Source organism: Bradysia coprophila, chromosome IV (assembly GCF_014529535.1).
Source record: "Bradysia coprophila strain Holo2 chromosome IV, BU_Bcop_v1, whole genome shotgun sequence".
Lineage (NCBI taxonomy): Eukaryota > Metazoa > Arthropoda > Insecta > Diptera > Sciaridae > Bradysia > Bradysia coprophila.
This window is the reverse complement of record NC_050738.1, coordinates 8,969,654-8,996,800: the sequence shown is the minus strand read 5'-3', so window position 1 is coordinate 8,996,800 and position 27,147 is coordinate 8,969,654. Positions and strand designations below refer to the sequence as shown.

General features: G+C 33.6%; 2 protein-coding genes across 7 annotated transcripts in view; both read left to right on the top strand.

The window, feature by feature from the left end:
- The first annotated feature begins 1,995 nt into the window (after window positions 1-1,995).
- On the top strand, window positions 1,996-21,708 carry LOC119066968 (protein tyrosine phosphatase type IVA 1). 4 transcript variants are annotated; one of them, XM_037169699.1, is made up of 7 exons: window positions 1,996-2,250; window positions 16,808-17,058; window positions 17,136-17,233; window positions 18,617-19,323; window positions 20,113-20,279; window positions 20,340-20,471; window positions 20,543-21,708. In XM_037169699.1, the coding sequence occupies exons 4-7, from the start codon at window positions 19,204-19,206 to the stop codon at window positions 20,652-20,654; spliced, it is 531 nt and encodes a 176-aa protein (XP_037025594.1). In that variant the 5' UTR covers window positions 1,996-2,250; window positions 16,808-17,058; window positions 17,136-17,233; window positions 18,617-19,203; the 3' UTR covers window positions 20,655-21,708. The 4 variants fall into 4 exon arrangements, with proteins under 4 accessions (XP_037025594.1, XP_037025596.1, XP_037025597.1 ...); XM_037169701.1 differs by lacking the exon at window positions 1,996-2,250 and adding an exon at window positions 12,913-13,182; XM_037169702.1 differs by lacking the exon at window positions 1,996-2,250 and adding an exon at window positions 15,143-15,273.
- Window positions 21,709-25,983: 4,275 nt separating this feature from the next.
- Window positions 25,984-27,147, top strand: part of LOC119066960 (probable protein arginine N-methyltransferase 6.1) — a 41,987-nt gene continuing 40,823 nt past the window's right edge. For 2 of the 3 annotated variants that reach the window (XM_037169691.1, XM_037169689.1), the window contains exons 1-2: window positions 26,158-26,781; window positions 26,846-27,123. In XM_037169691.1, coding sequence (XP_037025586.1) covers window positions 26,367-26,781; window positions 26,846-27,123 — 693 coding nt within the window. In that variant the 5' untranslated portion in view covers window positions 26,158-26,366. The other variant, XM_037169692.1, reaches the window with a different exon arrangement.

Genomic DNA, 27,147 nt, shown 5'->3' with positions numbered 1-27,147 from the left:
ACTTGTGCGGCTCTTTTGCGAATATCGGATGAAATAAGGAAGTCGTTTGACAAGAATTTTGTGACTGTTATGGTGCTATTAGATTTTTCCAAAGCTTTCGATTCCCTCCATCACGGCAAACTGCTCCGTAAGCTTGCTTCGAACTTCGGTTTTTCATCTTCTGCCGTGAGCCTTATCCGATGCTACCTAAGTGATCGCTTCCAATCCGTCTGTATTGACGGCCACTTTTCGGAGTTGACTGGAATTCGCGCCGGAATACCGCAAGGCTCGGTTTTAGGTCCGTTGTTGTTTTCGATGTATATTAATGACTTGCCGACTTGCCTGAAGTCTACGTCGCACCATATGTTCGCAGACGACGTGCAGTTGATGTATTCCAGCCCAAAGAGTACAGCCAATCAGGCTGTTTTTCGTATCAACCAGGACCTCTATGCAGTTCATCGGTGGGCTCGCGAAAATTCTTTGAAGCTAAATGCCAATAAGTCCCAAGCCATTGTATTCGAGGATTCTAGATTCTTGTCGTCGAATTTGTTCCCTCCTGTCCTGCTAGGTGGTGTAGTCATTCCATATGCAGACAAGGTTCTTAACCTAGGACTTGTCATGGACAAAAGACTGACATTCAGAGACCAGGTGCGCTTGATCTGTTCCAGGGTATTTGCTAGACTTCGTAGTCTCTGGCATCAAGGTCATGTTTTCTCTCGTAAGATTCGGATGATGCTGATTAAGTCTCTTGTACTGCCGGCCTTTACGTATTGTGACTCGGTTTATTCGACAAATTTGTCGGCCGCTGATGCTCGGTCGTTGGAGGGAGCTTTTAGTGCCTGTGTGCGTTTTGTGTATGGATTGAGGCGCTACGACAGTACTCGGGATCACGTTGAAGGATTGTTAGGTTGTGACATTATGACGTATCTGAAGCGTCGGCGTTGCTCGTTTATGCATGGCCTTGTTCTGTTTAGGGAACCGAAGTTTCTCTTCGATAAGCTGGCTGATGGAAGGTCGGTGCGTAGTCGTCAGTATGCTATTCCGAGACATGTTTCTGCCCAGTACAACAGGTCGTTCTTTGTTAGAACCGTCGCTGACTATAATGCGATTCCTGTCGGTATGAAAATGCTTAACTCCCTGTCCAGGTTTTCTGACGCGTGTCTGGATCTTTTTCGTCCTCACTAAAGTCGTTCTCGATCGGTTTGTACGGATTGGGCTTGCTTGTCGGCTCTGTGATTGGGAAAATCCGTTTTTGGACTATTTTGTTCCGATTCATCGTATGTTAAATGTTCTTGGACGTAGTGTGTGGTAGCACCTTGGAGTAAGTTTTTGTTCATTTATGTTATTATTTTCTCATTTATTGCCGCATTGAAGTAGTTTTGTGTTAATGTTTCTCGTTTTAATTTGTTTTTTTCTTTCCGTTGTGTTGATAGAGAGAGTTTTATAGTGTGAATTTAATCGTAAGGATATTTGTACAAGGTTTTTCCTTTTTGTCCTGTGATAAATAAAGTTGAATTGAATTGAATACGAAGCACCGTAGATTCAATTAATTAATTTATCAATTAGGTACAGAATGCTCGATTGACCACAGCTCAAAACTCATGTTTGTTGCCGCTGTTGGTGATAGATGACAATGAAATAATATTTTAAATTACCGCGCGCTAAATTCACATTTCGAAAGAAAATTCATTTCGAAAATGAACAGACTGTCCACTGAACTGAGATTTACCAGTTGACACTTGGCAAAAAAAACGTTCATTCAAATGTGGCACAAATTATTTATGTTTTAATTAGAAATAATTAATGAAATAAACATATCTTGTGTACGAGTCCGGCATAAATTATTAAATTAATATTTTGCGGAAGATTTCAGAGCAATTCACCTCAATTTAACGGAATTTAAGCTCTTTTAGTGCAAAACGAAGATGGATTCTTGTGATTTTGACAGTTGTGTTGAAGCTGGATTCTGACACTTTCATTTTCTGAAGTCTTCTCCTTCTAAAAATGAAATTTTTGTTTCAGTTCAGTTTCAGTCCTTCTCAGAGAATACTAGTGTGTAATAATAAAGGTTTTGACAAAAGTTAACAGAAAAAAAATTAATTGAAGTGCATCAATGAGATAAATAATCAAATTGAAATTATAATCTATCTAATTTCGTGAGTGTGTGCGGACAAAATAATTTCTTAAGTTTTAGTTTTTCTTATAAGAAAAAGTGCAAGAACACGGTTCAAATCCGTCCTCAGACCTAATTCAATGTGTATGGCTATTGCGGTAAGTGTTGAGTTTGTATTTTCATTTTACTTTTTTTCGAGCAACTTCGAAATGTGATTGACTTTCGCTAAATCGTTTTTATTTTAATGGACAGTTCAATCGACTGATCCATCGAGTGCTGATTTCATTAATTTTATTAAGGAAAGACACATAAAATGCATTCGAGTCTTTTTTCATTTCACCAAAATTACACCATATTGGGAAATCCCATACTAAAAATAGATTTTTAGGTCAAAATGAATTCAATGGCGCTGTGTTTTATTCGCGTTCAATGTTCTTCTGTATGTGAAAAGTTCAGAAAATCTTTTCGGGTGGTTTTTCATTTAGGTCTTTCATTGTTTCTGTCGACGAACCGTACAGTAATTGAAATTTGAGCATATAATTTAGCTGCCTGGAGCGTTTTCGTTTCATTTCAATTTCTGTGGAATATTTTCCTATAAAATCGACCAGCCGATTTCATGTATGGATAGACACAGATACAAAATATTGGAATATTTCATGTGAAAAGTTTGCAATTCACGGGTGCGGCTGCTTTTGCATTATTTGACACTATCACGAAATTAAACGAAGACGGTGAATTTTTCCTTTATTTTTTTCGCAAATATTTATCTTTGCAACAAAGAAACTGTACGAAATGTACTTAGCTCACGAAAATGATAACGATGTACACATATTTTGTGATTGATTCGACGTTTGTCTCTCAAAGGTTTTCAGATAAATTGCATTGTAACTCGGTTATGTTTTCTACACCAGTCGGTGTTAAAATTGTTAAAATCGAAATCGACTGACGAGAAAATTATCAGAGGAAACATTATACCGTGAAACCTGTTCATTATACATGTTATTCTATAGTACATATCGTCATGTCGTCGTTGTTTATTGCACGGTAATGACGTCATTGCTTGTTGAAAATCGTTCCAACATAAACGAAATGCGACACACGACATTCGTATGAGATTTACACCCACACCCACATACACTTAACTCACTTATCAGACACGCATTTTGAATTGAATATAGGGTGTAATGTCTGACGGGTGATTCATGGGGGTTAATCAAATTACATCTTCTAGCATCTGTTTGTGTCGTCTTTGGCCAATTTGTATTATTGTTTGTGAGAAACGGGAACAGTTTTATTCATCAAATCCGTTCAGTCTTTTACTTGAAATGTCGTGTTGTGTTTGATTGAAACTAAATCTTTTACTTCAATTGTTTTAACATTCATTTTACTATGTAAATGGTCTGGTGTTTGATGCGAAATGTATTTGCCTTCAGTATTTAGACTAGGCTGCAGGTTTTTTGTGTAACAGGTGAAGTGTTTACCAAGTCAACGTCATAAGACGAATGGAATCAGCTGATCGTCAATAACAACGGTGTGAGACAATGTGAAAAGTAATAGATCTAGTTTACGAATATAGTTTTTTGTCCAGTCTTTTCAATTAGGTACTAGCAGTGTACAAACGGTAGAGTAGAAAATTAGAATGTTTTCAGCATTCTCAGGTGCATATCATCGTTGGGTATGTACAGTTGAGGTATTTCTTCAAGAATTTTATTTTGCATTCCGAAGTGGTATTTTGGTAGCAAATGATATCTGTTGAAAATTCTTTTCAAAGCCATTTCGGCCGTAATGTTACGATCCTTACACTCTTCAGATAAATTTACCTTGAAAGTGTTACCTAAATTCTAATATCTACCGGTGCACCTGTTGTCGTACGACAATTGAAATATCTTCGCAGTCATTTACGTAGCTCTACAGTCGTTCCTTTTAAAGTAAACTTTTCTTTATCTATTGACATCAGGTACAAGCGCAATAACATAAAATTGTGTTCAAATTATCCATTCATTAAACTATATAGCAACACGCCTACATTTGTGCATGTCATAGAATGACGTTAATGATAATAATCTATCAGATCTACAAGGAAGTAGCCAACAACTTTCGGTCGGTTTATTAATATTTTTTTGTTTAGTATTTCTTTGGGAATTGACCAATTAACCTACCGATATGTTATGATACGGTTTATCGTTTCAGTATGCGCTTTGACAGGCAACTCCCAAAAGCAATTAAGGAGCACCAATAAAAAGTTATTATTGACAAACATAAATGGAGCCAATGCCGTACAAAATTCATTTTTCTTTTGTTTTATTGTTCTCGGTAACATTTAAATTCTGAATACCTAGACTCAGAATGAATGTTGTTGCATTGAACACAGTGAAGCAATAAATTGGTAATACTCAATAAGCGCAAAATAAAATAACAAAATGGAAACCTATACACTACAAATACACATGGTTTCGATTGACGTCATAATGATTAAACATTATCGCGTTTCAAGCAACGCTATTATTCGATAATTTCTAGAAACGAAATGAAATCGCGATCGTTTTAGTTATATGATAAAATTGCTGTTCAATTAAATATTATTTGCATAGATTCACATTAACCGATTAGCTGATGGATAGTCTGCGGTGTTGTGTGTTGTATAGTGTTGTGACTTTGTCGCACTTTCTCACTGAAACACTGAAGTAATTCAAGTAAATGTGCGACAGATATGGTTCCAATTACTTGCATTACATTCATGAAAATGAAGATTATTGAATTTCAAAACCGCCTTGGTTTTTTTTCGTTGGGTAATAAATATATACACGCAGCGCGGCGCATGTTTGGCGTCAATATTTGCATTTCATTTTTAATTAAACGCTGACGTTGACATTGGAAAACAGCATCAAACTAGTAAATCTATGTAATATGGATGGATAGAATTGCTTTGTTGATCAGGTGGAAGTAATCGATTTTTATTACAGCAAAACATTCGTTCTGAATTCTACATGTTTACGGTTTGCAAATATTTTCGACTCTGTTCTGAAGTTCCATTTAAAATTCGTAAAAAAACAGTCGATTTTGATTGCAGCTATTTCGAAGTAAAGTTTTACCTGTGCCCTGTGGCACAGTTTCCTTTTATTTTGTGTAAGCAATAAAACATGATGTTCATTTAATAGATATTGACATCGAACTAGTTTCAGTAATGCAAACCATGAAAGTTTCTATGATATTTATGTTTATGAACTACATGAAGGACCATACAGTTGGATGGTAAATTTAGTCGCCTTTGATGTATTTTTTATCAATGACGCGCGTGTGGAAATTATGTTTTCTTCCCGGTATCCGAGTGAAAATTTCCCAATAACCAAAAACGTAACAGTAACTTCCCGGTACAAACATTTCCCGGTGGGTTTGTTGGGCAATGCTTCAACTTCCTGGTATCCTAATTTTTTTCCAAAAAAGTTTCCCGGTATCTAGGATACCGTGGATACCCATAATTTCCACACGCGCAATGACGTCTAGGCGATAGGTCAGATTCTTTAAACGTCTGAAGGAATGTATGTTTGAAATAGGACAAGAAATCTATGATTCCGTGGTCCAGTGAAGATGTACTAGTGAATGCGATTCAATTTTAACCTAACATGAACAACACGTGCATCGATATACTTGTATATTATTGCTATGTTGGTATAAATCTAGCATTACTTCGTATGCGAGTGAGCGAATAGAACAAGTATTTCGTTCGTACTTTGTTGGTTGCGTCATGCATTTTTACCGTACAAAACACATTTTTGTCTCACCAGTCGTTAACAGATGATTAGCCGTTTTTAAAGGTGCCTTCAGTTTGCATCTTGAGCCCTCTTTTGGAAGGGCTGACATTTAGGGTTTAGCAAAATGTCAGGATTCGGCACATTTCAAGTGAATGCGTTTTAAGGCGTGAAGTCTTTGGTACATAGTTGGTTGGAATAATATTAGTAGGACATTTTGTAACAATTATCAACAACGGTGACAATAATAAACAATGAGCTCCGGTCGTATGTTATCATAGGGTGATAGGTTTGTCGTTTCTAAAAGATTAACCTTTAGAAACGGCTATCGAATGACGATATGATATTTCCGCTGTTGCCATTTGATACAAAATCTTTTTCTTTCATGTTTTGTACATGCTTTTCATACTTCACCCGTTTAAAAACGTAAAGGCACTTTTGATGGGTGGACCAGATGTAAAGCAGCTGAAGCAAATTCATGTCATAATTTCACTAAACTGTGTTATAAAACAGGCCACCCGCAGCTTATCGCTTATAATTGGCTTTGTTGTCGATGATTAGTCGCTTCGTAAAGGTTAATCGTTTCAAGTTCATTCCTATTAAATGCAGACTTTCTGCGGATAGTTAACACGAATATATAACTTATCGACACATTTTTAAATGTGACTTTGTTTATGTCGCGTTAAAATAATCTCTTGTCTACGCCGCAAAATATGTTTCACGTTAGCCTCTTCTTTTTTATTGCAATGCCTTTATTTTGTGTATCTTCGTTTTCGTTATCTACATGGAGCAATAAACATTCTGCGACATAATTTTTGCATCGAATGTTATGTGGCAAAAAAGGCCTACAACTCTAGTTTGACTTTTATCGCAAGTCATTGCCTTATATGCTTACCAATAAATATCTAATTTCACAAAATTTTTAAAATTATTTTAAATATTTTCGCAAAAATTTTGCTTACATTATGCTATATTTATTTGGGACGTCCGTGGAACGTTTAAAAATAATAAAACAGTCTATGACCTTCGTGTGATTAAAAAAAAAATACGGTTTCGATGTCCACGCGTGTCGTTTTATTTTTCACGTTCTATGTGCCCTAAGTATAAACAATGAATTTGAGTTTTTATTGTACATTTTTCATTCAAACATTTTTTTTCAGCGATTCAGTGACGTTATTTCCTACATTGAACGTGTTTTATGACTTCGTAGTCATTAGTGTTTATTGTACGCAGCGTATTTAGCGTTGCTCGTAGATAATTAAATCTAAGAGTGTTGAATGTTGGCGTGAAAGTTGAATTCCTGACGGGCAAATCCAGATTTTTGCCAACATTCATTACACTGAAGTAAGATGTTTGATATGAAAATGTGTTGATCACATCGGAAATCATTTTCCGGCTGTAAAATGTGTATGCGCTACATATAACAATTGAAAAGTTTTGTTACGACATCTGTGATTACATCACTTGTTCGCTACATTAACAATAATTCATGTATACGTTCTTGTACTATGGACACGTTCTGTATACGTAATGCTGGATAAATGTGAGTCAGCTCTCCCAAAATGTGAATGACTTCGGAATGACAAGCGACAAACGTAATTAAGAAATTGGTTGCTTTCTTTGCTTAACACAACGTCCATTGTTTTAAAAATCTTTTACTTCATAAGTTGCGATATATGAGAGATATTCCCATTCAAAGGTCATCGAATAATTGTGTAGACTGGCTGGTGAATCTTGAAAGAATTTGATTAAATTAATGATCAATTATTAGGACCGGCTTGCTTACATTGATACGGTTATAAACATATATAAACTCTATCTACATCTCTTGCGTCAATGTTTAATTATAAATACCTAGGTAAGCATTGAATGACTAATGTTCGCAGAGATAATTTTTCGTGGGTGTTGCTTTTAATTACTAACGGTTAATAGATAACAACATTGCAGACTATTTTCCAGTCTTGTTTTATTGGAATTAAATTTTAAAAAATCCAACGAAGAAAAATTGAAGCAATTAGTTGTTTTAAGTGAATAAATACACGTTTCAGTTTAGAATAGTTATTTTGATAAAATAGTACAGAAATAAATAGAAAATTGGAATCAGTAGGTTGAATTCTATAAATAAAATTGGATAAATTTATCGACAAAATCAATTTTTTTTCTAATCATCTGAGAATTATATGGCTTGTGTAGAACGTTATGCTAATACTACAGTTTTAACGTCCACTCATCCTATTAAACTCCACTTTTGTATCAGAATCAATATGTCACATGAAAAATTGACGTTCATTAAAAATACCTCCAAGGTTAATCTATTTATATACGATTACAATGCAATCCATTTTCTATTTCGATTCTCTTCTACGTTTAAAAAAAAACGTCGTCGTAGTACGAGATATTCTATAATAATCTATTATATTCTAGAGTCACCCACAACCCCCACATGACTAATGACACAAAGTTATTAAATTAGTCACTTTTCTACCAATAAATTGTTGAACCATACAAAGGTTATCCTTTTCGAAACATCAAGTTCATCCTCATGTATTAATTGTCTAGTGTTTGATAGAGGCTAGTGTTTTATAGAAAATCTTTTACTTCATTTGTTGTAACATGCATTTTACTATTAAAGACCACGTGAACCGTAGGTCTACGTTTTAGTGTTGACGTCGTTGGCGATACAGGTGATCAGCCGTTCCTGTTTAATTAGTGAATATTGGAGAATCTTCCAATTTTACACTCCAAAATTACACTTGTATTATTGTCACTACGGATCAGTGCCTATTTTCCAAAAACTTTTTTTTTAGAAATTTGTACAATTTTCTACAAATTCTAGAACTTTTTAGATATTCCACAATTTTGTAGAAAAATTTCTAGGTTTTTATAAAGTTCCACATATTTAGATTTTGTTGAAATTTATAGAAATATCTAATTCTTAAAAATTCTAAAAAATTTTAAAATTTCTAAAATTTTCCACTTATTTCTAGAATTTTCTATAATTTCTAGAAGAAGTTCTATAAAATGGGGTTACAGTGGGTACATGTTTGAGTACGGTTGGAAACCTAAAGTAAAGTACTCTAAGCACACTGAGCGCCTCTGTTGGTCTGTTCAAAAATAATTTTAAAAAAAGGTGGTTGTCTTGGCAAGCTGCAGGAGGTAGTGAATGCCGATTTTCACGCTAAACAATTCTACCCACTCAACTTTCTTCAGAAAGTCAGAAACTGTGTTTACGATAACACTAATCGTAGTTTATTTTGAGGAAACGTAGAGTTATTTACATTTTAAAATTGAATCCAACAACAACAACATTTAGAATTAATATTTCGGCTAATTAACAAGTTGCAAATGCGCCAAAAATCCCTTCTGTATGTGAAAGTAGTGTATGATGTAAGCCAATCTGTATGGTTTTATACACCAAACGTGAAGGTGACACGTTCATATCTTGATACGCAAAAACTTGACAAGAAACATAAAAACACGACGTCACAAATATGGCAAATTATTCGGATCTGTTTTTAGTAAATAATTTTTTACTCATTGGAGCGGGGCAGCATCTTCACTCATGCGTATGATTGTCACAAAATAAGTTAAATTTAATATTAGAGTGGGGACAAGAATCGAATAATTTTCAATAATTTTTACAGACGGCAAACATATTATTGATTCTCTTCTTCTATTGATCTAGGTATTTTCCACAGATCGGTACAGAATTCTTTAATTCATTTGTTTTAACATTCGTTGTATGATATAAGACGAATTAGTCAACGTTCATCAATAACTTGTCTGTAAAATCAGCCGACGAACTGCTATTAAAATTGGAATTACATAAAAATCGGAATGATCATAAAACACTGCAAATTGACATTGTTTATAAACACCACTCAACTGAGAACGTATACAATAAATAAAGTGAGACGCCAATCTAAAATTTATTAGAAAAATATTTTTGCAATTCATTATTCCTAACGAAAGCATGCGGCGTGCCACTGAAGTGAAACACATCTTCAAATTAGCAAATGTTTTTTTTTTCCTCTGTTTTCTTTGCCGTGTCTTTCAACACACTAGTCAAAATATCAATAAACTTTTAAGGACACAGAGCGGAATAGATAAAATTCGATCCGTCGCATGAGTTTAAAATTTTCAAAGCGTAACATCGTTAAGTAGATTAATGAGGTCTCGTATTTTATCAAGTAAAATGATATAGCTGCGCGTGTAAGCAAAAAATCAAACATGTTCCACAATTGATTAGGATTTGAATTTCATTTCGTTATTTTATTAACTAGTTGAGAATGTCTCAGTTACATCCAGCTATAAAAGTCTGCAAACAAACATTTAAAAAAGATTCAATAAGAGTGTAAAACTCGTCCAATCACAGATATAATTCAAATCGATCAAACTACAATTGTTTAATTGTGATAAACTTAAGTATCCGTTGGTAACTGTTAGACCGAAATAAGAAAATTGCTGATACGTTAAACGATTCGTATCTCGCGTTGTTCTTAAAATAAACAAAGCTCAGCCAAAAAAGTTGTCTCTTCTGAATTTGATTTGATTATGTCCAATTAATTATAATTTTAGTCATGGAACGCTTAATGATGTGTAACGTATGTGTAGCAGCTGAATACAGACAGCAGATACGTTGCATTTGATTTTTTTGATGACCGTCCAAATATTCAAAGACTTTCTTTAAACTTTATGACATTTAGAAGGTTCACTGATGTTTAGTTCACTAATGTGACCTTGCAATATCGATCCTCATAGAATTTTGAAGAAGAAAACGTTTATTTACACACACTAAATTTACATAAATAAAGGTGCTGCCCTCGTTCGTATCGAAGGATGCTTTACTACACAGCCTATCTATCTATCAGAAGACAATCTTCTTATTAACAATAAGTCGCGTCAATTTTTTACTTTTCCGTTAAACAGTTAACTTGGTCAGTTGTAAATATGATCAATAGTTTTATTATACAGTCTAAAGACTAAAGACAAGTACGATGAAATTACGAGCAAGTCACACAGTGATCGACACACAAATATTTAAACAAATGTCCAAACTTTATCTATTTCGATGCTTTGTCTTGACAAATTGAATTACTATACAATCTGACGGCAACCACATTTATTCTCGCTGGTGATGTCCCGACGAAATTACAAAAGTTACACACATAACATCCCTATATTTACATGAAACAACACTTACAGAGAACACCAGACGGTGAACAGCCTCTCAGTTTATTTAAGGTCAATTCGATAAAAGCCATTCAAATTATGTAGCAAAAATGTAAAAGGAATTTGAAGGTATAAACATACAAGACTAAGAAAGTTCAAAGAAGTTTTCCTTTCTTTGACTTTTTATTGGATTATAATGTGCCAGAAGATGTCAGGGTCCTTAATTTGTTTAACTCCCATAAAAGTAACTACATTCGTCGCGTCATAAAATTGAATTGAAGCCAACCTTCCTTTTTTTGTCCCAATACGTTGTTTGCAATCTATCTAAATGGCTAGTAGCTGATCATCTGTTATCGACAACAAATACCGTAATGAACAATGCATTCTGGGCACTGCTCTTTGATTTAGCTAAATGTATGTTACATTGAAGTACTTTAAACAAGTGAAGTAATAGATTCAGTTATTGGGCTCACGTTTTTAGAAGGTAATCCGTTCCATCCAAAATATTATTTCAAAATATCGTTCAGAACAGTATGTACATACGTACAAAGTATTTGATTTCGAAATTCAAACAACATATTCGTACAAGGGACAATGAACTTATGTACAAAGATTCTGATTCACATACAAAAATTGTGCGCAAAATCGAATATATTTTATATATATACGTGAGTGAGCTGAGTCGAGAACATCTTCTTCTTCTTCTTTTTTGGTAGCCTTCTTTCTGTGTTCTTTATTCGTAATAACATACATATAAATACAAAACAGGGATGTTTACACTCAAATCGGTATACTACGGGCCATAAGATCTTTGTTGTGGGCAATATAATCTAAATGGATTTTTTTAATCGAATACCATTGACTAGACGAATATAAGTGGAAATCCCTTTTTTCGGTAGATAATATGATGAACAGTGTTGATGGTCTGTCTTTAATACGTCTGATTTTGATAATGAAAGATTTTGTTGTCACGAATGCTATGTGTGACACATATCGTGTTTATCTACTGTCTAAATAAGTTATCTCTTACCTGTGGGTGTACTGTAATAGAAAACTAGCAAAGTGGAAGAAATGGCATTATTTAACGCTTCTTACAATCCGTTCTTGAGTCCTGTATCATTTTAATTCATTGATGTCGAAGCTTTTTCTCATCTTACTGTAACGATGGCTAATGAAATAATGGAAAACATACATTTTCGTTTATCTATCAGAGCCAATTTAATGTTGACCTCGAGCGTGTTTTCGCAACGTAAAAAATTTTCGTCTAAAAAATGTCTATTGTTCGAGAAGTCAAAACGAAATTAATTGATTAATTGTCGAAGTCATGCGATGCTTGACTAAAAAAAAAACGAAATTCGATTCCTGGAAATGAAAGCGAATTTTCGATACATGTACAAGCGGTAGCTTAATAACAAAACAAACTCATCAATTTTCCAACCATATTACTTAAACGGTGTTCTTAAAATAATTTCAGAAACACGCAAAAATACGGAGACTAGACGTTTCGTGTATCTCAATATCTCATTAGTAGTCGGCTATATATTTCTCCCAAAAAGTATTAATAATTTTCGTTTCAAACACAAACACAAATCATTCGTATCAACATCAACAATAATCTGAGAATATTCTTTTTCTGTCGAATGGAAAAATCGGGTTCGCGTCGTGTCTCTAAGTTTAATGTGAATTTCCTTTCGACTTAAGTAGTAGAACGTCTTTCAAGCCACCTATCAAATAAACGAAATTTTCATTCGCTCGAGTCGGACATCACATTGTAATTACACCCGAAAAGAAAATAAAAATAAAAAACAGTTTTTCTTGGCAGTCGTCGAAATTGTTTAAAGAGAAGAGAAAAAAAGTGTAGGTGGAAAATATAATATATTGCATACGCTGGCTCAGAACTGTTGATTCTGATGGTAAATATCCACACAAAAAAAAATGTGTAGACATTGTGACAACCACTTCTGTTTCTTGCGGTTTTTTGTAGTGATGTGTTAACGCTTTCTCCGGATAGATCAAGATTTCGTCTGTGTTATACAAAATTGTAAATAAATCCGGTCTGGGTCTGTTGTTGTTCTAATATGGTTTAAAGAAACATCAATTATTCGGTGAATTGCAGCTAAATATCAGAATCAGATAAACATTTATTCAGAACGTCAAACATCAACAACTGTTCGTAAATCTTGAAACATTTGCATCATTTATTGTTGTTTAATTTTCCTATTAAAATATTGTCTCTGAAGTCGATTGATATGGTTCGGGTGCCGTTGGTTTTATGCCTAATACAGTGAGGTGTTCGTGTTCTATTTAGTATAATTGTTATTTGTTTGAATTGAGTTCCGTTTATCCGGATTAAACATGCCCGCAATGTTAATGTTTACTAATTCGTTACCTATCTATATTGGATAATTTGATAAATTATTATCGGAAACACTTTGTTGGTATGTGAAACCGCAATATATTTGTTTCGAATTCAACAGAATGAATTTTGAAGTACTGTCCTACAAACTCCATTCTAATACTATTATAGTGAACGATGGACGTTCCACGCAAATGCACAACGAAGCAGCGTTTGTGAAAAATGATAATAGAAAATTACGTTGCAAAATTCTGTTTATTGGCCAAGTTTAATTTTTGTTTGAATTTCTTTTATTTTGCAAACAAAATCACTTAAACATAAATTTATAAATAAAATTCTTTGAAAAATTCTTGGCAATGATTACGAACGTTAAAATAAAACGTCATGCTTTTTCTACTTCTGCTGTAAACAGTTCAGTTCGATGTTAGATTTGACAACATTTTTAATGACAATAATTACGAGCTTTATTTACAGCATCAATTGAACCCAATTTTCATTTAGATATTTTATTGAAATTTAAACTATTTCTGAATTTAGACTAAGTAATTTTGCTATTGTATTGTGTTATTGAACCGTGCATAAAGCCTTAATTACACAGGGACTATTTTTAGGAATTTATTTGTTAAAAATTCCTTAAAAATTTCTAAAAATTCCTTAACTAATAAATTAAGTAATATTTAAGAATTAAAATCCTAAAAATAGGCCTCAGGTTTCAGAGATAATTTTGTGATCATTGTCCGCATTAAAAAACATTACCTCACCTTTTGATATGACACTTCGAGCTTATAGTAACAGTGATCCTAATTGATCGATTAGATCTTGCCAAGAGTTTTATTAAAATTCAAAACATCAAAACTTAACGAACATACTCCTGCCGATAGTCTTCTTCAGTATTTTCTTTCAACACACTGACATTCTTTGCGGTACATGTGCCTTCACTATGGTACATCGAAGTGTATCTTTATACAACAGTGCAGTAGCTACATACTGCATAAAAAATCAACCAACATCTTTCTGGCGAATTTTTCGTAGTTTCCTTACTACGACTAAACGTTCATCAGTAACATTATCTTTAGGAGATACTTGTTCTCTTGAACTAGGAGGTTTTCATCAGATATAAAGACCACATTAGTCAGAGCTCTTTGCAGATTATTTTATTATTATCATCATTGGTACAAGATCTGTGCACTGTTTACATAAGTAAACAATACTCGTTGATCGATCTATTAGCCTCTTAACTTTGATTCATCTCAAAATTCTACCAGACCAAAATATCGATCACCAACAAACTCTACTTACTCTATGTTCATACACAGACTTCAATTATTATAATCATTAAAACAACGATTTCAATATCAATTAAATTTCAAGGCTATGATGTAGCGCTCTTGGCGCAGATCTGAGCGAATATGCATGTTGTTCGTTTTCCTCGAAAAAAAAACCCATTGAGCTACACTTAAAACGTTAATAATAATTAAATTAAAACATACCAACAAATCACGATAATAGTTCGTTGTTTACGATCGTAATTAGTACCTTTAAATGTGTGTAAATTTTAAAAAGAAAAATCTTGTCGATGATTTTACTACAGCGATAAAAAAACGTGAAATGACATCAACTTCTATAGATAGTAAATGGTCTGAATAACAATAAATTGCATACAAAAAAAATGCTCGACAAATATAAATCATACGAATGTGAATGTTTTGATGATACGACGAGACCAGTGTGCTAATATTTTATATAGCGACCTTCCTTGATCGATTGAATCTCGTCTTCAGTACGATAGAACATTTCTCATCTGTTGAAAGTTTAATTTTTAAATTAATTTCTGGTGGAAATAATTCACTCGGTGATTTGTTATTGAAATTTGTTTGGATTTTATCAGCAGCCTATACTAAAAGGTTTCCATTACGTTCAATTATGATGTGACGTTTTGCTTTTGTTATTATCTCTGACGTTCAATTTAAATTTAAATTTGGTCGAATGAATGAATTTTTTGAAGTTTTTTTATTGATTTGTCCATGTTAAATGTTACGATGTCCATGTCCATGTTAATTTTGTGGGACTTATGAATTAGTCGTGATTGTGTTTAGGTTTTTATGATGAAACAAAGATCGTCACAGCAAACAAAGTGTCGTAATTTTTTGGAATTGCTTCCAAACTTTTTTGTTGTTGATATTTTCCCAAAACTTTCGTGAGGAACACAATCAAATTCCAATGTTGATTATACTACTAAACAATGTGCGATCAAGTGACAAGGTGACAATGAACTTCAACGAAATGTTAAATGAATTCGTATTTCATTAAACTTTACTATCTGTGCTTAAGTACATGAATGATAATTTGCGGAAGGATTAATTTTATCAACATTTTTGACTTTTAGATACGAAATTCGAGTGTGTGTGGATTATGGAAAATCTAATCAGAAACCATACATTTCTTGTTTGCACTCGTATACGTTATAAGATATGGGTTGGATGAGTAAATAAGTTCGTAAATCCCTTTTCCATTAACAAACGATTGTACCGATTAGGTTCAGTACTGCAAATTGCAACACAGTCTAGCAAAATTAGTTAAACCACATCGATCACAATTGTACAATGCTGCTATTAATACCATTTATCGATTGATTTTATTTTTGTCACAAAAATGAAGCAGTTTTGAAGGTTTGCCTGCAAATCAGAATTGGATAATATTCGCATTTTGTCATGTGTGTTCTAAAGAAAGAAAAAAAAAACAAAATTAAAACAAAATATCGTCAAGGACGATATTGTTAATTTTATAGCTCTATTTTTGAAGCAAACAAAACCTTCAACTTATTCATCGCAACTATCAAAACAAAAAGAAATTTCAATTGATACAGAAATATATATTATGTTTGATGACTTTGTGAAACGGAATGCAGACCGTTCTCCGATCCAATATCCACGCTTATTAAAGAAATGTAATAAGTTTGCGTGTTTTGTTCGGGAAGGATATTCAGTTATGCCATTTGACTCAGTTATTATTTACATAAAAATGTGGAATGGCTTCAAAGCAAAATGCTTTTAAGCATTGGTGAATGTCTCAATATTTTCGATAGTTGCGCAATTATCGCCAATGTGTGCATAACCCATTTTTTCGCCGGAAAGTCAAACACATTTTCGTTCGTGGCAAGGTTGTCTCCGAAAAAGGATAGCCACTGAAGCTAATTTATTTTTAATGAATTTACCAATCTACTGTTACCACCGAACCGATTCGGAAAGCTAACAGAAATATTAAAACTTAAAAAAAATCTTGCTCGAAATAGAAAACCAGTTATTAGAGCTTGTGAAAATCGGTTCAGTAGTTCCGGTAATGTCGTCGTTAAGACTGTTGTTGTTTATTGTTTTTGCTCTCCAATTAGTGGAGTCAACAATCCAATTTTTAATAAAAATTTTTTTTTCTCATTTCCAGTTAGTTCAAATCGTTCCAACATTAATGGAGTTTCACCTAGACAGCGCAGAATACTGCCAGGCTCAACACAAATAAGCTATTCGTTATTGCCAGCCCCGAGAACTGCAATTATCGCGAATCATATTCACTAGTTCAGCGATCGCTCGGCGGCTACCATAGTCTTACATGAACCTTATTTAGCGTATATAATAAAACTTATATAAAATTACAAACAGCCGCTTCTGCAAGATAAGGCAACAAAGTTGTTTTTTGTAAGTGCCCATCGAAACAGTATATTACGCACCTGTGTGATATGTGCAATAGTTATGACCATTTTTGTTGTTTTCAGATTTTTTACGTGATTTCTATATTGAGACTGATTCGGAGGTACGCAAAACAAAACGATTGTTAATATCCTAAATGAGTTTGCATCAGTGCCAAAACTGGGTAAGTTGTTTGCTTAAAATGCACTTTTTATTTTAAGACCAAACTATTTTTACATTTTTAATGCAAATGTGACAATCCCCGATTATAATGTCATATGTTCGACGAGACCACTCCCATAAAAAAAAATCATTCAAGTCATAAGACATCCACTCCGTGTATTGCGCGAGTAGCGATTACTGAACATTTTTGTTGAGTCAAAACAAAACATTTGTTGGACGTGTGCCATTAGTGTTCTAAAATTGTACAAACCGTACAAATCATTTGGAATTATCTCGCATTGCAACAGAATTATCGAAAAAAAACGATAATATTGTGAGTGTTTGAGATAATGCTGCTATTACGTTGATAGCAAAATATTTGACCGTAAACGTAAATTAATGGGACTAGAAAATGTTCATGATATCTCCCTAGGTTTCTTAAATGGCTGACGCAAATTGTTCATTGAAGAGCCATTGATTTACTTGTTTCTTTTGAGGGTACGATCGATCGAAATGATCTGTCGTATAGAGGAGTTCCCAAAACCTGATGTCTATATCAAACGATGCTATGGCATTTCACTGCAAGTAAAAGTCAACAAGAATATCTGTCATCATACAGACAGGGTTCAAAAGGGTATGAAAATGCTTATTGTGTCATTTACAGTTTAGCGGGGGTGGAAGCAGTCCCGTTATCTTGGAACTTTCTTATAGGGAAATTATGTCTTGGATTAGAATTGTATTGTTGTATCGCTGTTCCTTAACCGAACATCTTAAACGCTTTAATGTTTGGTTGATGAAACGTTATTCTCATCATCATCCAAGCAGCGGTTAAGGTATGGGCTGGATTATTCGGAAGCATCTGAGATAGCTTAGTTAGAGACTCACCTAACTGGGAGAAATGCGGAGATGTCTAAACGACTTTGGACTACCTCTGCGTCCATAATGTACCGGGTGAAATTTTTTGGTAACTTCATTACTCAGTACATTTCGACAAGATATACCCGAGACATATTTTTGGGTACATAAACAGTACGGGAAAAGTCCTCAATTTCTGTGAGTTGCACAACAGACCAATTAGATGTCAAGTTGTAGGAACCAAATGTCCAACCCTTATCCTAATTATGTCACGTTGCTGAGCAAAAAAAACTTATCTTCTGATTTAGCTTCTTGCTTCGTAAATGAGTTTATTGACCTTTATTGAAATTACGATTCAATCATTTGTCCAAAACATTTCACTACTTTTCTTGCAAATGCTTGTATTTACTCTGGTGACACAAGTTTGCTTGTTTTCGATTTGGTTAACAATCTCTTTACATTTGTTACACCAAAAGTTTGTCAGCAAATTAAATTATCAACCAGCAATCATAGCAGCTAAATTAAATTTTATTTTCTCTTTTTATTTTAGAACCATAAACAACAACCCTTGTATCACATTCTTCACTTTGGCACACATATCAACAACCAATCCCCACACTACCTATTCTAAAAGTTCAACTATCAACAACAACCGTTCACTGTTTAGTGTTTGTGGAATTTTTGGTTATTGCACTTTTAACGAATAACTTAATTTTCAAAACAAAACAAAAGAAAAACCAAATCAAACTTCAGCAAAATAATAAACGAGGAGACGAAAAGAACAAAAAAAAACAGAAATAAAAGAAACATTACAGCGAAGAGTGGCATTAATTAGCATTTATCGAATTTTTAGTCTCTTGTTTTTCTTGTCGTTCGAATTCATTTCATCGCATAAACAGGTGAAGTAAAATTCGCCAAACTGTTTTGTTCGAGTTTCTGAAAAGACATTTTTTTTGTTAGTATTTTTGTGATACGTGCGGCGGTGACTTATACAGTTTTTTTTTCTCTAAACAAAAATAATCGTCAAGTGCTTAATAAGTTGTGTGTGGTTTAAATAGACAGTTTTTCTGCGACGTAATAATTTGTTTCGGTGAACCAGATTCATTCATTTTAAATTTCGTTTCGCGTATTCAGTAAATGACAAGCAACATGCGTCAAAAGGATATTCGACCTGCTCCGGCACGAATTGAATTCAAGGGAATGAAATTTTTGATAACCGATCGGCCATTGGATCAAACGATTCCTAATTATATATTGGTGAGTTGATAGTGGCGATATGAATGTACTTGATTTAGCATAAAATGTGAAATGCTCAACCTTTTGTGAACGGCAAGAGTGGCGCAATGTAATCAGTAAATCTACTACTTCTTTTGTTTGAAATATATAGCCTAATGTTTCGTATGAAATCTATTACTTCGGTTGTTTCAGCACTTATTTTGCTATATAAGAGAATTTTAGCAAGAGAATTTCATTTAATATCGTCATCGATGTCGATAACAGATACATCTGGCATATCTGGCAAAATAGTTGTTCTACATGACTTTGAGAGCTCGGCATCATAACATGTGAAAGTTTCACAATTGAGATGACTCTGCTGTGAAAAATGTTTTATGCATCTCGCTGCTAAATGTTTTATTAAACGCACTAAACGATTGTAAGACATCCAGTGTTTTGTCGTTAAATTTCCAAATTTCACAAAGTTCGACAATGTGTGGGAATAGCCTTCAGCATATAGCCAGTTTGCCCACAAAGTTTGTCACTTCTTTTGATCTGACTAAAACCCAATCTTTTACGTTGATCACACCAACATAGGAAACATTTATTGACCAGCAGACGCGCCACAGTTTTTCTTTCAGTACTTCATTCTTTGCGACCTCATTTCTTGTGAAATAAAATTTACTTTACCAGAATATCCATTAAATGTCATAGCAATGAAGTTGGTTCATAAAGAAATTGAGCGCTGATATTAGTGACGAAATTTACTAGAATATGTACTAGAATACCATGATTGAACTTGACTAACTTTTTCATTTGCTTTCCAAACAGGAACTAAAGAAAAACAATGTCAGCATAGTTGTGCGCGTATGCGAACCCAGCTACAAGGTAGAAGAGCTCGAGTCACAAGGCATTGCTGTACGTGATCTTCCATTCGAAGATGGCACACCACCACCGCAACAAGTAATTGATGACTGGTTTGACACTTTGAAACAAAAGTAAGTCGCAAATTAGTGTGTTTCTTGTGTGATTCAACTGATCCTAAATGCTCCACACAGATACCAAGAAAATCCAGAAGCATGCGTTGCCGTGCATTGTGTGGCTGGCTTAGGTAGAGCTCCAGTTTTGGTAGCATTGGCACTAATTGAACTGGGATTAAAATATGAAGCAGCTGTTGAAATGATAAGAGAGTAAGCGATTGACGTTTAATTTGCATAGCCCGAGGCTAGTCTTACTAAAATTTGATTTTTTTTTTCTTCAGAAAACGACGAGGTGCTATCAATGCTAAGCAACTATCATTCTTAGAGAAATATCGACCAAAATCACGACTAAAGCAACGAAACGGTCATAAGAACTCATGCTGCGTGCAATAAATATTAACAATAACCCACCAGAAAAGAAAGTGTTCATTTTGCCGATACAACTGAGAAACTCTCATGTAACACAAACTCATCTTTCCTACCCCGGGTAAAACAGGAAACAATGCTAAAACGAATTTCCTACAAGAACGTTTCATTTTCAAATTTATAATTTCTGTGTCGATTTACGTCGAATAGAAATTTTTTGTTTTAATTTGACATAATTTTCGATTGGTTGTCGCAGAACGCAAGTCATTTTATTGAGATTTTTTAATTGAATTTTTGTATTGGATTTTGAGGCATTCCTAATTTCGATATAAGGTCTTGGTCAATGTGAGTATGACCGAGAGTTTTATTGAGTTTATTATTACATTTTAGTTTTTTTCCATTATTTTTGAGAAAAAGATAGAAAAAAAAATTATTTTTACATTAAAATGTGTTGTCAGTTCTGTGACAGACCATTATAGATTGTCTTTAAATAGTTTTATAGATGAAAATGAGATAAATGTTTTGCTTTTCAAATCCATGCAGGATTCATGATTTCTCTCCTTTTTTTTAAATCTAAATAAATTTCCCAATTTCAAGACAAAATGAACCAGTCGAGTGTACACTTTTTTTTTAAAGAAAAATTTAAAACAAAATGAATGTAATTGCACTAATCATCGATATCGCGTCGTTAATATAGAAAAAACTTAAAAAATAAAAAACTATTTTGACTTTGATTATAAAATATAATAAAACTAAACGTAAAATCAATTTATATACAACACCCACACTTTAACTAAAAACAAAGAAGAAGATGGATGAAAAAAAAAACTTATCTATAAAAACTGATGACAAAAAAAACTGGTGAAAAATCTACTCATAGCGCAGAAGAAATAAAATAAGAAGAAGAAAAAAAACACTGAACTTTAACAAAACTGATCTAAACTTTATATATAAATGTGAAAATTCAACAAGATTTAGGGTAAATAACAAAAGACAAAGATATTTGCGGTATTTTTGAACATTTAAATCGACGAAAAACAGTCGACATCATTTTGCAAATATCTTTTGTGGTACAATAAACTGAAAAAAATGAGAAAATCGTATTTTTCGTTCCATTTGTAGTCTAATTTTCCTATTGCCCTTACATGGAAACGGCTAATCTGATATCACTAACGACGATAAGTCTGACTACAATTGAAGTACTAGATTTTTGTATCAGTATGCGATTCTTTAAACCAATTAAGTAGCAGATTTAAAATCATTTTGTTGTGATGCTGGTTGCCGTTTCTGAAAGGTTTCTAATCAAATAAAAATTAGCTGAAATGACCCCAGTACATTTTCCCGGTCGTTTATTTGATTTCCTTCTCTTAAATGTAAAATGTAGTTAAATTATCCATATCAACAATAGGCACTGACCCCCTCCCTCTGTTTTTATTTATTATAATTTCAATTTTACCATTTTTTCTTATATGAATACCAAATGAACTTAAATTAAATTAAATAGCAGAATTTTTAGTTAATTTTTTTTTTAATTTTTCTGTAAAGAAATCAATTTTTTTTAGTTTAATTTTTCATTTATTTACAATTTACAAACACACTCATGTTCAATGTTATGAATCGGGGTTAGCAAAATCTATAAATTATTAAAATTCTTACCTCAAACCATAATTTTCCTTTCCGATTTTTGTTCGTGAATCGGCAACATATAGAAATGCTTCTCCCAGATTAATAGACAAACAATTAATTGAACAATTGGATTAAAAAGAAAACTCTCATCCAAAAAATAGAGGACTTAAGTAACAAAAATTTTATTATCAGAGACAATTAGCAAACGCTTGGTTTCAATTTTGTTTAATTTTATTCAACATCCAGCTCCATTAATCTAAATCGATCATTGAATTTAGTGAAAACCGACAAAAATTCAACTGTTATTTTATGTAAAACTGAATTTGCCTAAAGATAAATATTTAACAAAACCATTTCGAACGAAAATGTGCTTGATCTTAAGATAATCAGAAAATAAAATTTTGCTTGGTGTCTCTATTGGTTCCTTTGAATCAAGTACTTAATTTTGTATCTTGAATATTTTGCTTAAAATTGGTTATAGAAAGCCATTTGGTCGTGTTTACAATATAATAAGTAAAAAACAACTTTTTCGACTGATAAAACCATTTTGTCGCTGGATGAAACAATATATCGATTCGATGTGTAAAACAAAATAAGTTTAACAGAAGAAAAAAATCAAGTAGATTGAATGTACTATCTGGTGTTTAATAAAAATATTCAAACTGTACTGTACCCCGTCGTAAATTTTTAAAATTATAATCCTACGATTAAAACAACAACAAATAGAGGAAAACAAATGACCTAAAAACAAATGTTTGAATTTCGGTTAAATTTTCGTTCAATTGACCTAACATTTTGTTTTGTTTCTGTCCAACCCATTACATTTATATATTCGAATTTCTTTTTGCATAAAGCGGATCATTATGTATTCGAAAGCAAACTGCTTATAAACTAAATATATTCATTTTGCAATGTCAGTTTTTATAAATTCTAAATAATAAGTTTCAATAAAAAAAAAGATAAGAAAAACTCAACATTTGACTTTCCATTTTGCCGTACAACTCAGCGTTTCTGTAGATCGGTACTAAGCCGAACAATCTTCGAAACCAGGGGCTGCGTATTTTGTATTGAAAACCGACGAAGCATTGAGAATCTGTTTCGATCAAATTTTTCATTGTTCTATTGTCACTTTTGACATTTAATGAAATTACAAGAGAGAAATTTGATCGAAACAGATTCTCAATGCTTCGTCGGTTTTCAATATAAAATACGCAGCCCCTGGTTTCGAAGATTGTTCGGTAGAAAGGGCAGCGCCGGGTTTTTTTACGTTACGATTTAGCTACGGACTAAATGCAACAGTAGACCTCACCCACAGCGCGAGGCTATTAGACTAACAACATTGAAATGATTTTTGAAAAGACTTGAATAAACAAAATGACATAGCTGAAATGCCTACAAAGAGGTACTGAAAGGAGCTGAAATGCCTATAAATTTAAGAAGCTGAAATGCCTATAAATTTAAGCTACTTAAGCTGAAATGCCTACAAATAAACTCTTAAGAATTCAGAGTCAAAACGTTTAAATAAAAATAAAAACAAAATGTTAAACAGGTAAACAAGAATTCACATGTAAAATGTCTACAAATTCAAAGGCAGAACATCTACAAATCCAAAGGCAGAATTTCTACAAATCGAAAGAGCCAACAGTAAAATTTCTTACAAATTCAAAAACCAACAGAGCAAGAAAGCTCTTCCCTTAGCCTCATGGATCACACAAAATCTGTTGTTATGCTACGTAATATTGTATGCTACTACTATATTTGAAAGAACATAGGAAAAAGCCAGTTAATTTATTTGAGCTCGATGGGTGGTAAGTTAAAATTTCTACTCACTTTTAACACTATTGGATAATATTACGTAATTTTGGATAATGTTACGTAATATCGGGTTATATTAGCTAATGTTATGTAATTGGCTAATAACATTGGGTAATATTACATAATATTGAGCAATATTACCTGTGCAAATAATATGTATCCTTGGAATCCAGGATACCAGGAAATCTACCCTGCCCAGATGGAAGAAATAATGAAAATGAGAAAAGAAGCGGGAAAATTACTAGAAATCGGGGGCATTTACTGAAATCGGAAAATGACAAAAAACATAGAAATGACTAGAAATGGGAAAATGACCAGAATACGGGAAATGACCATAGATCCGCAAATGACCATAGATCCGCAAATGACCAGAAATCAAGAAATGACCAACAATGGGAAAATGACCAAATGAAAATGGACTAAGAAATTAATAGAAATGGGGGGAAATGACCAAAATTTAGAAATGACTGAAATCAGGTGATTATACAACAAGCGAATCGAGATATTTCTTAGGAAAATAGAAACAAGCGTTGTCATCGAACAAAAATTCATACTTATCGGTAACGTTGAAATAGTGCATCTTTAGACAATATACTTCTTCCTATGTACTCACTTCATTTCAAAAGAACAGAGTCAAACCCCTGGACTTTATTAGAATTTTTTTCACAAAATGTTTTGCTTGTTCCGCTCCCGCCTTTCTTATGTAATGAGATGAGGTCCTAAAGGGGGCTTCAAAATTTTAATGATGGCAGGGTAGCACAAAGGATTGCATTGATCAGAAATGATCACCCTAACTGATGAAGTCTAAATCTATGTTTATGAACATTATCGAAAAATTACAATGAAATGAAGCCATATGTGTTCAGCCCTTAAAATAATTAAAGGTGTGCTGGTTTTGCTGAGTCCCGAAAGGATAGTGGTACATTTAAGTAACGAATGAATTAATACGAAAGGTCCTCACCTCTCGCTGGTATGCACCCTAAAATTATCTGTTTCTGTGGGCTGCTCTAATTTCCAAACGAGCCAAGCATGGACGGATCTTTACTTCTGACTTATTGTTTCCTAAGACCGTGTTCCCAATCTCCAATCTCCAACGTTAAAAATACCAGCACCACCAGGACTGAGGATAGATTCATGAGTGTTTGCAATATGAGTGCAGTGCATGCACCCATCATTTGTAATGCTCAAAACAAACGAGGCGTTGAAAACGTGTTTTGGTCCTATTTTTCATGACGAAATTTTCGAAACTGTCAAATGAAGTTAGAACTTTTTCTATTCAAAATCGCGATTGCTGCATCTGTCAATGAAAACTAGGAACAAAACACGTTTTCAATGCATCGTTTGTTTTGAGCATAAGGAATTTTTTAAGGAATTTACTTTAATTTAATGACAGAAAATTTTCTTTGTCTAGTTTAAGGGATGTTCTCCACCTTCTGGATCGTTATCTTTGCCCTATAAATAATAATTGCAGCTAAATTACTACAAACTGTAAGTGTGTCGCGATATAATTATTAAATCTGGTACGTCTGTCGTTTTAATTACCATTGGGTTATATTCGATTCAAAGTCTTGTACTTCATTGGTTTCAACACTAATTTTCCTATAAAAGCCACATTAGTCAAAGGTCGTCATGTTTTTTTGTCATCACTGTCGATAACAGATCATTAATAATGTGTATTTGGTATAACCTCTTCTAATGCTTAGTTTCCTCTTACCAAAAAAGTTGTCCGTGTGAGAGACAAAATTGAATTTTTTTCAATTTTTTCTTTGTTTATTTGACAGCTCGCTCTCTCACGGAGTACTTTTTGTTCCATAAATGTTCCATATACATGTCTATACAAGCAACCGTAATGGTAAGCATAAGATCATGAAGTGAACGGTTTCACAAAAATTCTTATCATAACATTTTGTGACTCTTATTGTGAATAGCACATGTTTGTCTGTCATTCGAGCGGTTCCCCATGTGAAGTGGTAATATTTAACATTACAAGAATATTTCCTGCACATCCGATCAACCATTTGAATTAAGATGAGTGGAGTAATGCCTGGTGGCTATTTCCAGAGCTACGAGGATTTAGAGGTAAGGCGCCAAGTGTTTATGTTTCAATTTTCATGGCTAAAATTTATGTTGAGAATGTGCTCTGCGCAAAATCCTTGTCATTGTCTTATTGGTCCCTCTCACGGTGAGAGTCTCACCGGATATTTTCTATGACACACGGAGTGACACATTTGATATTGTGAGCTGTGTTTGTATACAAGATTTGTTATTAACTTAATTCCACCCGGAATCGTCGATAATATGACTGAAAAACGAGAAAAGTTTGTCAACAACTGCTTCAGAGTGTTAACGGTTCTGGACCAACTGGATAAAATAGATGATTCGGATCGCGATATTAACGATTCATTGGTAAAATGTAAACGAATTCGTGAGAACTGTGTCGTGGAAGTGGAACCAGCTGCATCAGGACAACTAGCAGGTCAAAGTGAACGGAAACGTTGTACCACTTCGAACCCAACCAAAGGATTGATGGATGGTCAAAATCCATTAGAAGTTCTATCGAATGAACAATTCACCAGGACGTATCGATTTTCCAAGGAATGTGTTGAGGACATTTTACAAATCATTGCGTACGGCTTAACCAAGTTCACGAATCGTGGAAAACCATTTTCGCCAGTTTTACAACTGTTGATTACGTTGCAATTCCTAACTACAGGTATACCAATTGGGTAACATAATGCTCGAACATCACTTAAAGCTCAGAATCATTACGTTTCAAGGTACGTTCAAAACGAAGAAAAAAATTCTTGTCAGTCAACCAACAATCTCGCGAACTATCAAAAAAGTGACGTCACTGTTGTCTGAGTCACGGCTACGCTTCATCAAAATACCAGATAGAGCGGAGCTCAAAAGCATTTCGGCGTCTTTCTCAAGCAATGGTCAATTTCCCGAAGTATTCGGTTGCATTGGTTCCACGCATATAGCAATTAAATCACCTGGAAAGTCGATAAGCGACGGATACTTCAATGAGAGTGGATTTTATAGTTTCCGCGTCTTTGTAGGTTTTTACATTTCCTATAAA

What these genes read in the sequence shown, in the direction of transcription:
- LOC119066968 (XM_037169699.1), top strand. Translation starts at nt 19,204, where the DNA reads ATGACAAGCAACATGCGTCAAAAGGATATTCGACCTGCTCCGGCACGA. An exon ending in TTTGACACTTTGAAACAAAA is followed by an intron (nt 20,280 to 20,339) that starts GTAAGTCGCAAA and finishes TGCTCCACACAG; the next exon opens with ATACCAAGAAAATCCAGAAG. An exon ending in GCTGTTGAAATGATAAGAGA is followed by an intron (nt 20,472 to 20,542) that starts GTAAGCGATTGA and finishes TTTTTTCTTCAG; the next exon opens with AAAACGACGAGGTGCTATCA.